At 42.6% G+C, this 13,105-nt stretch overlaps 1 protein-coding gene across 1 annotated transcript in view; it reads right to left on the minus strand.

Annotated features, from left to right (window-relative positions):
- Nucleotides 1-13,105, minus strand: part of BCAR3 (BCAR3 adaptor protein, NSP family member) — a 121,331-nt gene that overhangs the window by 75,367 nt on the left and 32,859 nt on the right. The window contains exon 3 of the mRNA XM_050807188.1: nucleotides 5,804-5,843. Coding sequence (XP_050663145.1) covers nucleotides 5,804-5,843 — 40 coding nt within the window. The remainder of the gene's footprint in view (nucleotides 1-5,803; nucleotides 5,844-13,105) is intronic.

The following is a 13,105-nucleotide window of genomic DNA, read 5'->3' on the forward strand; positions in this document are numbered from 1 at the left end:
GAGGCCAACAGTTCCAGACAAGCCAGGGCAACATAGTGAGACCTTGTTTCTATAAAAAATAAGAAAAAAATAGTCAGGCATGGCGGTGGTCATCTGTGGTCCCAGTTACTTGAGGGGGCTGAGGTGGGAGGATTGCTTGAGCCGAGTAGTTCAAGGCTTTGGTGAGCTATGATCAAGCCACTGCACTCCAGCCTGGAACAGAGTAAGCCCCGTCTCAAAAAACAAAATAAACAAAACAGCACTAGTCTTGAGCCTAAAAGGAATATAGGTACAAAGAGGAAGGAGAAAACGTAAATTTTTTTTTTTTTTTTTTTTGAGATGGAGTCTTGCTCTGTTGCCCAGGCTGGAGTGCAATGGCCCAATCTTGGCTCACTACAACCTCCACCTCCCAGGTTCAAGCAATTCTCCTGCCTCAGCCTCCTGAGTAGCTGGGATTACAGGCACCTGCCATCACGCCCAGCTAATTTTTGTATTTTTAGCAGAGTTGGGGTTTCACCATGCTGGTCAGGCTGGTCTCGAACTCCTGACCTCAGGTTTTCCACCCACCTCGGCTTCCCAAAGTGCTGGGATTACAGGCGTGAGCCACCACACTCAGAGGAGATAATATACATTTATATTTAGTGCAGGTTGTGGGGGCAACTTCTGAAGCTTAAAGATGCAGTTCCAGGGGAAAATAAAAGGAAGAGAATGATAAAGAGTGGAAGTGAGCCTAGGCTTCATAGGTTCAAAGAGGGTTACAGAAGTGAAACATAATGGATCACAGAGCAATGCAGCAGTGCTGGGGTAACTTCCACTCTTCTGGGAACACCATGGTGGCAGTTATGATCTGTCATGGCCTTGGTCTTCATATCCAAGATACAACATGAAATGGTATCCTGTTCCAACCAATATGGCAATCTTAGGATCAACAGGGATATCGCACAATTAAGAACTCCTTACCACTGGCTACAAGATTTTCCTCTACAGCCTATTCTAGGCATGGAGAATCCTAAAAACTTAAGCTAGAAGGAACATTAGCCCACCCCAAGGTTTCTATTGTGGGGACAATGGAACCCACAGAGAGCAGGTGGCAAATCCAGGGTCACATTACTAATTAGAACAAGAGTGTGGGCTGGGTGTGGTGGCTCACGCCTGTAATCCTAGTATTTTGGGAAGCTGAGGGGGGTGTGGATCACAAGGTCAGGAGATCGAGACCATCCTGGTTAACACCGTGAAACCCCATCTCTACTAAAAATACAAAAAATTAGCCAGGTGTGGTGGTGGGCGCCTGTAGTCCCAGCTATTTGGGAGGCTGAGGCAGGAGAAGCGCTTGAACCAGAGAGGCGGAGGTTGCAGTGACCCAAGATTGTGCCACTATACTCCAGTCTGGGCGACAAAGCAAGACTCCGTCTCAAAACAAAACAAAACAAAACAAAAAGAACCAGAGTGTGGACCCAGCTCCCTTGCTGGGGTGGGGGGTCTCAGGGGATGTGAGTCTCTGTTGGAAAACTACCTGGGAAGGGGATCGCATGGAGCTGTTATCATTTATTAACATTTTAGCACTACTATTTTATCAAATTTTCTAAGCAGCTACTTGATAGTGATCTAAGAAACTGGACACAGTGTAATTGTGTTTTAATGAGGTAAAAATCTAGCCAAATGCAATGGGGCAGTGAGTAGATTCAGCAGTATAGAGATAACCTTCTACTTCATAATTTTGCCTAGGGTTATTGGCTCTAAAAGATATTTCCTCCTATTAAAAAAAAAAAAATGTTTGGTTTTATCTAGGGTAAGATATGCTAGGTACGCAGAGGAAAATTCCAGAGCTGTATGCCAGGAACCAAAGTCACTAACTACGTGGTCAACAGCAGGAGGAAGGTGGAGCCACTCTGGAGGGTTCGGCTTTCCAATCTGGAAGAAATCTTTCCTTTCAATCTTGTGAAATAGAAATCAATTACGTTTGACCACAGAAAAGGACCTCATGATTAGACAAAAGTTAAAACCAAACTCTCAAGATGATCATGTTCTGAGCTACTATGAGGGGAAAAAATTGTGAGGGGAGAAGGCTAAGAAAAACGGGGAAAGAAAAGAAAAGAAAAGAAAAATTCTCTCCTTTAAATGCCAGAATTAAAGAGACAGAAACAGTGAGGAATGAGATCCCCAAATCCCTGGGCTACTTTGGATCTGCAATTTATTTTCCTCTCACATCCAAATATCAAATTGAGCCTTTGGGGTCTTGGTGCTGTCAGAAGTCCCAGCAGGAGGCCAGCCTGCTGGACAAGGTAAAAGAGCTGCCAAACAGCCCTGGGGCTTCCCAGCCATGCATATTTTCCTCCATTCCACTTGGGATGAACGACCGGTAGCTAAGCAACCGAGAAACTGGTCCCCTTTCACCCGGCATGAATGTACTGCAACACAAACGGTGCGCGGTGCTAGAAGGACACACCTACAAACTGCCAGAGCTGAACGCTGGATTCTTTCTCTACCCAGCTCTCTCCTGCCATGACACTGCAGTCCCCTCGCTCCACCAGCTACGAGGGTCAGCCTCAATACCTTGTCTCTCCCAGACCCGAGGAGGCAGGAGGCAGTCCCAGACCTCTCTCTTCTATCCCAGACCTCTCTCTTCTATCCCAGACCTCTCTCTTCTATCTGGGCACTGAAAAAACCAAGGGAAGATGGCTGGAAAATCTCTGATGGGGAGGGGAGCAGCATTTTTTTTTCTTTTTTTTGAGATGGAGTCTCACTCTTGTCGCCCAGGCTGGAATGCAATGGTGCAATCTCAGCTCACTGCAATCTCCGCCTCCTGGGTTCTCCTGCCTCAGCCTCCCGCATAGCTAGGATTACAGATGCCTGCCACCACACCCGGCTAATTTTTGTCTTTTTGGTAGAGACGGGGTTTCACCATATTGGCCAGGCTGGTCTCGAATTCCTGACCTCGGGTGATCCGCCCGCCTTGGCCTCCCAAAGTGCTGGGATTACAGGTGTGAGCCACAGGGCCCAGCAAGGGAGCAGCATTTAAAGACACAGGGAGGGAGGGAGACCTGGGGCTGGAGCTCCTGCCAGTATTTGGACTGCTATCTGTTGGCCACAACTGGGTGCTTCCCCTGCCTGGATGAGACTCAGGATACGATAAGACTCTCCCCATTCTGGGGTCAAAATGGATCCTACAATTTGGCTTCGTGATGCTTGTTTTTTTGACCAATGAATCTGAACCCACTGGAAGGGGTCTTTATGAGACAACATAATTCACATAGAACTATTTTTCTCTAAGCTCAAGAGGCAGTAAGTGCACAAGGGGATTGTAGACAAGAAGTTAAGGGGGTCAAACTGCACCTCAGTTTATCTGCAACTCTCTCACCTCCCTTGATTTATCTCCAGCCATGAGGCACCAGCTGGCATCAACTTATGAGGCCTTCCTGGCACTAGTCAGCCTGGCTCCACAGGGCAACTAAGTGTGAGAAGTCCTACATCAGACCCAAGCCAAGAAGATGGGTCCCTTGGTCCTCTTGGACCTTTACATCAGAGACCGCTATGGACGTGCTTTCAGAGCCTTAGTGTCCATAGAGGCAAATGAAAATACCCCACATTGGCCCAACACATTCCCAAACCATCCCTCTAAGCCAAGGTGAAGTGAAAAAGAAAAAAAAGTGATACATTTAGGAAGGATACAGACACATCATTTATAAGGCTCTGACTAGATTCAGATCAAGTTAGGAGGAGAGGGTACCCTTCGGAATACCTCAACATGTTCTTGAAAAGGAACCTCTGAACCTCAAAGAGCAGTTCCATCACATGTCACTGCCAGGAGAAGGCAAAGAGAGCCCAGATAAACAGAAGCCACTGACAACTCCAAAATCTCTTCTTTGTCAATACCACTCAACTCACAATGATTGATACTCACAAATGAGATGCAATAGCTTGGATAATACCTAAACAGGCCATTCCAAAATCCTCTATATTTAGCTTGAGAATGCACCACCAAATTATCTTAAAAGGGGTTTGGACTTTTGTAAAAGAAAAGACTGAGGTATTGGAGTAAGAAGAAGGCAGAATACTTGCTGAGCACAGCCAGACTGGCCCATGGTAGGAGACAGCCAATTTCTGAAACATGGCATGGAGTGATTTTTAAAGGGCTGTTGTTACACACTGCAGAATTCTAAAGTGCATTTTTCTGCCGGGCGCGGTGGCTCACGCCTGTAATCCCAGCACTTTGGGAGGCCGAGACGGGCGGATCACGAGGTCAGGAGATCGAGACCATCCTGGCTAACCCGGTGAAACCCCGTCTCTACTAAAAAATACAAAAAAACTAGCCGGGCGAGGTGGCGGGCGCCTGTAGTCCCAGCTACTCCGGAGGCTGAGGCAGGAGAATGGCGTGAACCCGGGAGGCGGAGCTTGCAGTGAGCTGAGATCCGGCCACTGCACTCCAGCCTGGGTGACAGAGCGAGACTCCGTCTCAAAAAAAAAAAAAAAAAAAAAAAAAAAAAAAAAAAAAAAAAAATCACAGTCTATGCAAATAGCATCCTCTAATACTTTGCAATGCATAACCTGCACAAAACATGTGATGCATCTGGGAGGGACACAGATACACTATTTATAAAGCTCTGGCCAGATTCTGGTGCGGTGGCCCTGCAGGTTTAGGATTACACATTTTCTCCCATGAAAACACAGCTCAGTTGTCATTCAGGGATAAGAGATGGGAAAAAAGAATATCCACCTCTATTCCAACAAACTTCCACCGCCCCAAGTGGCCAAGTGGTTCTACTGGAGCTTCCTCCTCTTCCGTCTATCCTCTGGTCTTTTAAAGAGGGAGGAAATGGCAAGACTCTGGGGAAGGCATGGGTACACACACAAGAGATAGGCCTACACACTCTGAAACTAGGATGCTGCCCTTGGGATAGTGAAGGTGGAATGAGGCTCCTGATTCTAAACTCTAATTCTTGCCACGATTTCTCCCAAAAAATAACTATGTTGTCATAAATCCAAGAAACCAAATGTGAGAATCAGACTTCTTTCTTCTGTAGGAGGTGCCAGAATACAGTTTCAAAAATAAAAGAAAATAAAGCAAACAGCAACACCGGAAAATGAGGAGGCAGAGGGAAGAAGTGAAAAGCATCTTTTCTTCCTGCTCAGAAGAAATACATTATTTAGAAGGGTTGAATATTTAGAAGCCTCGACTGCCAGTCCTGCTGGAAAGTAACTAAGTACCTAATATTACTACTTGACCCCAGATTAGCCCTGAACAAGAGGGTGGCTCTTGGAATGGAAAAGATGGCTCACAAAATCTCAGGGAGCCTTCGGTCCTCCACTGAAGGTAAATATGGGTCCACAATTCCTCATCTACATTCCAAAATCCAAAAAACTCTGAACACAAACACAAAAAAAACCTCACTTGGCAGCAAACTCATTTGGTGACAAAATGTAACCTGAACTACATAAAATAATTTGTCATCTATTTATCCCTCTTAGTGTGAATATTCTTACATGTCACTGTGAAAATAATGAGTGTGATTATGGAGTGCTGACCCCAAACCTCTCTGGGGGTATTACTATACGTACCATATTACCTTTCTGGGGAAAAAAAAAACTCTGAATTTTAAAACATATCTGGCTCTAAGGCCAGATAAGGGTACCTGTAATAGGATGACATGAGACCCCTACAAAATTTACCAAAGGCCTAAGGGAGTCAAATTTCCTCCCGTTGTTTTGGCGAGTCTAACCAGCTTTTTACACAAACCAGGCTGCAGCATTATTTAGCAACTTTGTGATCCAAATGGAAAATCTACTACCCAGGGTCACGGCTACATGTTTAATACTGATTTCCTACCTTCACATATTCCAGAGTTGGGTCCAGAAGATGTGGATCCCTGAAAAGAGAAAATATAAATATAAGAATGGTTGGGAACGATGCATTCTTACATTGAGTATAATATGTCCAACATTATTTCACCCTATTCATTAAGTTACTAAGCTGGGCCCCATCTCCCAGACAGTATTCACGACAAGGTGTGTGTGGTGGGGTGGATGACACCATCGTGACCTCAGTCTAGAAGCTCCCACAGGCCTCCCTGTGAAATTCAGGCCCCAGAATGTTAGAGTATTTATATGTGGTAATTCTAGATTTACTTGAGCATAGAAAGTGAAAGTCTGAAGCAAAGAGCTCAGGGGGTGGCAGAGGTGGGAGGCAGGCAGGACTGGGTATGGGAACGTATGGCACTTTTGGTCACTGGTGGTGTCTGGGTTAATCCCCAAAATATCCCCACCAGTAACTGTGTCGTGCCCACATTGACAATAAGAAAAGAGAGGCTTAGGCGGGTGGAGGGGCTGCCCCAGGTTGCCCAGTGCCTGGGTGATGGAGGGAACGGAGCCTTCTCTTCTCATTGCTGGCTGTTACCCACCCACTCCTGGTGAAAACCTCAGCAATTCATCCTACTGTTCTGTGTGCCCAGTGTTTTTATTCCCCCATATAGGCCAGGTGTAGTGGCTCATGCCTGTAATCCCAGCACTTTGGGAGGCCAAGGCGGGCTGATCAAGGCAGTTCGAGTGGGGAGTTCGAGACCAGCCTGACCAGCATGGAGAAATTCCATCTCTACTAAAAATACAAAATTAGCCGGGTGTGGTGACACATGCCTGTAATCCCAGCTACTAGGGAGGCTGAGGCAGGAGAATCCTTTGAACCCAGGAGGCAGAGGTTGCGGTGAGCCAAGATCACACCATTGCACTCCAGCCCGGCTAACAAGAGTGAAACTCTGTCTCAAAAAAAAAAAAAGAGGCCAGGTGTGGTGGCTCATGCTTGTAATCCCAGCCTTTTGGGGGGCCAAGGCGGGTGGATCACTTGAGGTCAGGAGTTGGAGACAAGCATGACCAACATGGTGAAACCCTGTCTATACTAAAAATACAAAAAAAAAAAAAAAATTAGCCGGGCGTGGTGGTGGGCGCCTATAGTCCCAGCTACTTGGGAGGCTGAGACAGGAGAATTGCTTGAACCCAGGAGGCGGAGGTTGCAGTGAGCCAAGATCACGCCACCGCACTCCAGCCTGGGCGACAGAGCAAGACTCTGTCTCAAAAAAAAAAAAAGAAAGAAAAAAAAGAAAAATTTTTAAAAAGTCAAATATACAGAGAGAGAATAAAACAGCGGTTATGGTGATGGGGCCAGAAGGGAGAGGAAATGGGGAGATGTAGGTCAAAGGATAAAAAGCAGCAGATATGTAGGATGAACAAGCCTAGAGCTCTAATAGACAACATGAGGACTACAGGTAATACAATTGTACTGTACATGGGTTTCATGCTGAGTAGATTTCAATTGATCTTGCCACAAAAACAAAAGAGTGGATAACTATGTGAGATGATGAATATATTAATTTGCTTCAACTATAGTCACCTTTTAAAGAGTACATGTATTCCATAGCATCATGTTGTATATCTTGGATACATACTGAGGACTAAGCTCTGATTTTTTTTATCTTGCCCGAATTCCTATCTAAGGGGTCTGGAGAGTCATGCCCTACAAACCATAAATTCTCATCAGATGGGTTTTATTTAACCCTACATATCGTGTCTTACTTTCCAATCTGACTCTGGCAAAACATGTGACAAAGAAGAAAGTCAAAATATTTTACTCTGAAATATGTTTCTTTGATATCTTGAAATGGCGCTGCAAAGTTGTCCTTTATGGCGGAAAATTTTTATCTGTAAAGAATCTCCATTAACATAGCTAGATCTTTTTCTTCCAGGCCCTCCCAATCCTAAAGAGATTAACTAAAAGTCTAGCACCTTTTAAAGATTGGAATAGGAAACATTTGTCATCTGTTGTCTCTAAGGACAGCCACTATAAGACTTCAAAGGAACCTTGGTCTCCACAATCTTTTATCTTAACCTGAACATTTCCTTTCTATCAATCCCCGGTCTTTAGACAAACTCAACCAATTGTCAACCAGAAAATGTTTAAATTCACCTACAGCCTGGAAGCCCCTGCTTTGAGTTGTCCCGCCTTTCTGGACCAAACCAATGTATTTATTAAATGTATTTGATTGATGGATGGCTCATGCCTCCCTAAAATGTATAAAATCAAGGTGTACCCCAACCACCAGGGGCACATTCTTTCAAGATCTCCTGAGGGCTGTGTCACAGGCCATGGTCACTCATATTTGGCTCAGGATAAATCTCTTCAAATATTTTACAGTTTGACTCTTTCCATTGACAATAATTTGATGCCCAAACACGTGGGGCCTCAGAGAAGACTCAGGACCCTGAAGGAATTGCCGGAAACTAGAGCTAAGGTACCAGCCCGGGCCCACTGAAGCCTCACCCAGTTTGAGCTTCTCCTCTGGTGGAACTGGTAAGTCCACCTGAGCTCCGGACCTCCCGTTTTGGTGGATGGTCCTTAATTTATTCTTGAGCTGATTTTTCTCCTAGGAAATCGTGTAAGATCCTAATTCTAGTTCAAAGGTGCATTCTAAAGGGTCTCCTCTATTGCTTTTTCTCTCAGAATTAATCTCAATTTGGCTTGGCTGTGCGCATTTGTATAAGAAACTGAACTGTTGTTTTCATAGGTAAATGAGAGACAGTTTTTTCAGCTTTGAAGAGAAAGGGCATTTGCTCCTCCCAGCCAAAAGGCGCCCATGGGTGACTGGGGGCCTCGTGGGAGTGTCTAGGGGGTGGATCCCCCACAACGTGCAGCAACCCTGCAGGGAAATCCTCAGTACAAATTCATTTTACAAACGGCTCGTCCAGGACACATATCCATCCACCACACAAATCCCTAGGCCAGAACTCAGTTCCTCCTTTCAAGAAAAAACAAAACAAAACAAAACACGTGGGAAAGAAATACTCTAAAAATAAGGAGAATGATCCCCTTTCGAGTACTCCATAGGTTTTATGGCACCTCAACTTGCCAGAGTTTATGTAAAATAGAAGTAATATGGTCTTTGTACACATTTACATTAAGGAAAAGGAACCCTAAGGTCGACCTGCAAACTATAGAGTCCCTAAATTCTCTTTTTCTATTTTCCTTTCTGCCTACTTTAAATCTGCTGTTACTTTAAACCACTGTTTGGATCTAACTGTTTTTGTTTTGTTTTGTTTTGTTTTGTTTTTTGCAAGCCAGCGAATTTATACTTATTTCAAGGCTAAAGCACTAAAGTAAAGCTACAGGATCTCTGTTTGTATATGTGTGTATACATGTATCTATGTATATTTAAAAGGCCATTGTAAATTATACATGCATTTTATGATATGCGTATTATATGTGATATACACATTAAATATAAATATATAATTTTATAATATATATGTTTAATTGGCAGCTAAATTCATTTTAATTGCCCTCTAGCACACCAAACTTTTTCTCCCTATAGCTCATCATGTAAATTTTGCTATCGGATCTTCACCTGAGTTGTTTCCTTTAATATGCAGATTTAGGACTATTTAGCTGAAAACTGCCTAGAGTGATGCAACATGTTATCAAGAATTTTGAATCTAAGCTAGAAAAAATGAAAAAGTCTTTATGAATCTATAAAATGTATTTCTATCAGCATGCCTAAATACCTCTATGTATTTATACATTGTGTAAACAATGTTTCAATACTAAAAATACATAAAGCACTCTAATTAATTGGCTTAAAAAATACGTAAAAGCCCTTAACCAGATACTTAAAAGACTAGTCAAATGCTTTTAGACATAACCCTACAAGGTTTGAATTAGACAAAGATATTTCACCTTTAATAAGAACATTAAAAAGAAAATGTTTTCCTGTGATTCTTAAATTGGAAATTACCCAGATACCCATGACTTAAGTAAAAGCTTTAATAAATTAGGTGGCTTTAAAATTATTGGTAGGCTGGGCATGGTGGCTCATGCCTGTAATCCCAGCACTTTGGGAGGCCGGGGCATGTGGATCACCTAAGGTTGGGAGTTTGAGACCAGCCTGACCAACATGGAGAAACCCCGTCTCTACTAAAAATACAAAATTAGCCTGGCATGGTGGCGCATGCCTGTAATCCCAGCTACTAGGGAGGGTGAGGCAGGAGAATCACTTGAACCTGGGAGGCAGAGGTTGCGGCGAGCTGAGATGGCGCCATTGCACTACAGCCTGGGCAACAAGAACAAAACTCCATCTCAAAAAAAAAAAAAAAAAAAAATTATTGGTAAAATACTAGCAATGTTTATCCCTGCAGAATACTATAAAATTTGCCATGAGGATTATCAACTATAAAACCCAGCCCAAGACAGAATAATCTTTGCTTGTGTATACCTATGAAATATTGTTGGCTTAATGAAAATAACTAAATCCTGAGTTATTGGTATAAATACCCTTAAAATTAAGCATAAGTTTTATTACTTAAGTAAATACCTGAAATTCACAGCTATAAAAATAGTTACTAGGAAAATAACTTTATTAGCTATCACAGTTTTTGTTAATAGTCTAGGTAAACTATTACATTCATACATTCATCAGGTAAATGTAATGGAATAAATGCTTACAAACAAATCTGTCATAATTTAGGATCTGGGGTTATTTGATATTAAGTATCTGGGTAATTTCTGATTTAAGAATTACAGGAAAACTTTTTTTTTAATGTTCTTATTAAAGGTAAAATATCTTTGTCTAACTCAAACCTCATTGGGCTATGTCTAAAACAAGGTAAATAAGAGATGAAAAGAAAGTTAAAGATACAAAGAAGTATTTTTGGTAAAAAAGGTAAAAAGGAAAGTAATTTTATAAGAAAGATTATTGTGTGGTGAATTTTTGTTCTGAACTTGGGTGCCCCTCCCACAGAATCACAGGACTGTTTAAGAAGCCTAATCAAATTTGCTGTCTTAGAGACGCTTCTTAATTTTTGCTTGGGTTCCTTGCTGGGAACCCAAACCCTTTTCACCAAAAGGTAAGACGGTCTGGGGGGTTCCTGAGGCCAGAACATAAAAACATACAGGTTAACAGAATTATAAAATTTAAGATGTTTAAACAAGCTTTATTTAAATTAAAGCCAAATAAAATTTACAAATCAGCTCCTCAGTTACACCAGTGGCTAGCAGCTAGCATGACCCAATTACAGAGTATTTCCAACATTGCAAAAAGTTCTACTGGACAGTGATACTCTAGAGAAAACACTTCTTCTAAATAGAAGGACATCTGATTCCAAAGAGACCCTCACTTTGCTGCTCTTGGTTATAACTTAGTAACTAAAGTACCAAAGAAGATTTGAAGTGCTCTCACTTATAAGGTAGCCCCAAACAATTGCATTGGAGACCAGCAGTATGATAAAGTTCCTGTGTATAGTTTTCTTAAAATACATTTTTTTTTTTTGGGTCTCGTTCTTGTCACCCAGGCTGGAGTGCAATGGCATGATCTTGACTCACTGCAATCTCTGCCTCCCGGGTTCGAGTGATTCTCCTGACTTAACCTCCTGAGTAGCTGGGATCACAGGCATGCACCACCACACCTGGTTAATTTTTGTATTTGTAGTAGAGACGGGGGTTTCACTATGTTGGCCAGGCTGGTCTCGAACTCCTGACCTCAACTGATCCGCCCACCTTGGCCTCCCAAAGTGCTGGGATTACGGGTGTGAGTCAACGCACCTGGGCCCATCTTTTCAAAATTTTTCACTTAAAATTCTGAAATAGTTGGGTGCCAGTGGACTATCTCTACATGAGAAAAGTAACATGGGTCTTTCAAACACGACACAGTATTGGATGAATGACTCAAATTAGGGAAAATTTTATTAAAACCATCCAAAGCCATTCCCTTGAAATGTCTGCAATAAAAGCAAGGCTTATGAGGTGAGGGTTTTAGCTCTGCTTTAGTGACAGGCATAATGGGATGGAGGAGAGAGGTGCTATGTATAGAGGTAAATGGTTTGATCTTGATCTCTCTCCAAAAGCTACTCTTGGTAAATGGAAATTGCACATTAAAAATGAAAAGGGATGGTCTTTAATGAGGTTTGACTGAAATACAGACCGAAAAGGAGACTCTTTAAAAACTAAGGTCTTAAATGAATGAGATTAGGATAATTAAGAAAAAGAAAGAATAAAATAGACAATTGTCCGTTAACTGGCTAAAGAGGTTTGAGGTTTGTCTTCCCAGTTCTCTCTCCTACAATCTCTAACATTAACTATCACCAGTCAGTGCTTGCTTAGATTTCCTCCTACTTGTGATTAAACCTTCCTAATTCATTATGGTACTTCAATGTCCTGATAGCAAAACTGAGGACCAGATATTTGGAAACCCCAAGTTACCTCAGGAGCCTCATTTTCCTCTTCTCTCTGAGGCCTGCCATCACTCCAGCCAAGACTGCCTCTCCCAGCCAGTGGGTCTTGGTCCAACCTCCTCCAGGAAGCCCTCCCTGAGGTGTCTTCCCTCAGCCTGGCTCCTGGCTGCAGCCTCCCTGGTCTGCACCACTCCTGCATGCTGCCCTATGTCATTAGCTGTCATTCCCCCTGCTTGGACCTAACTTCCCCAGTGAGACTGACTGCTCTCACTGACTAAGCTAGAGAACTAGCTTAGGAAGTATGGTGAGTTTTCACATGCCTCTCTAGAGAAAGGGAAAAAAGAATGTTTCAGCTTTCAAAAGGTGAAAGGAAATAAATAAATAAAAATAAAAATTATGTAGCTGGAAAAAAAAAAGACAAAAGGAAAAGGGTTTTACAAATAAATCTGGTAAAAACAGCAGGTCCTAGGCAAAATTTAACCAGAATGACTTGTTGAGCACCTAAAAAAAAGCATTATAATCACAAATCTGACTATATTGCCTTTTGTGATATGATGAAGAGAACAGCAGGTCTAACAAATGCTATAATTAAATCATATCTGGAGTTCAACAAGGAAGTTGAGGAAGTCGTGACACTGCTATGACCAAATAATTTATAAGACCCCAAGTTATTTAGTATTCCATAAGGTAGATTTGTTTGAACTCAGCAGCCAGCACCCTACCCACTCTACCCGCCACCAAAAAAAAGCCCAACAAACCACTGATTATCTAGAAAGATCCGTATAAGTGGACAGAAGTGTTCCATCCAAGCCCCCATTCCATCCATACTGCTATGATACCTTAAATGAGAGCTTGGATGGCACAGTGATGAAATTCATGAATCAAGGGGGAAAAAAAAAAGAAGAAGAAGAAGCCTGGGAGG

Source organism: Macaca thibetana, chromosome 1 (genome assembly GCF_024542745.1).
Source record: "Macaca thibetana thibetana isolate TM-01 chromosome 1, ASM2454274v1, whole genome shotgun sequence".
Taxonomy (NCBI): Eukaryota; Metazoa; Chordata; class Mammalia; order Primates; family Cercopithecidae; genus Macaca; species Macaca thibetana.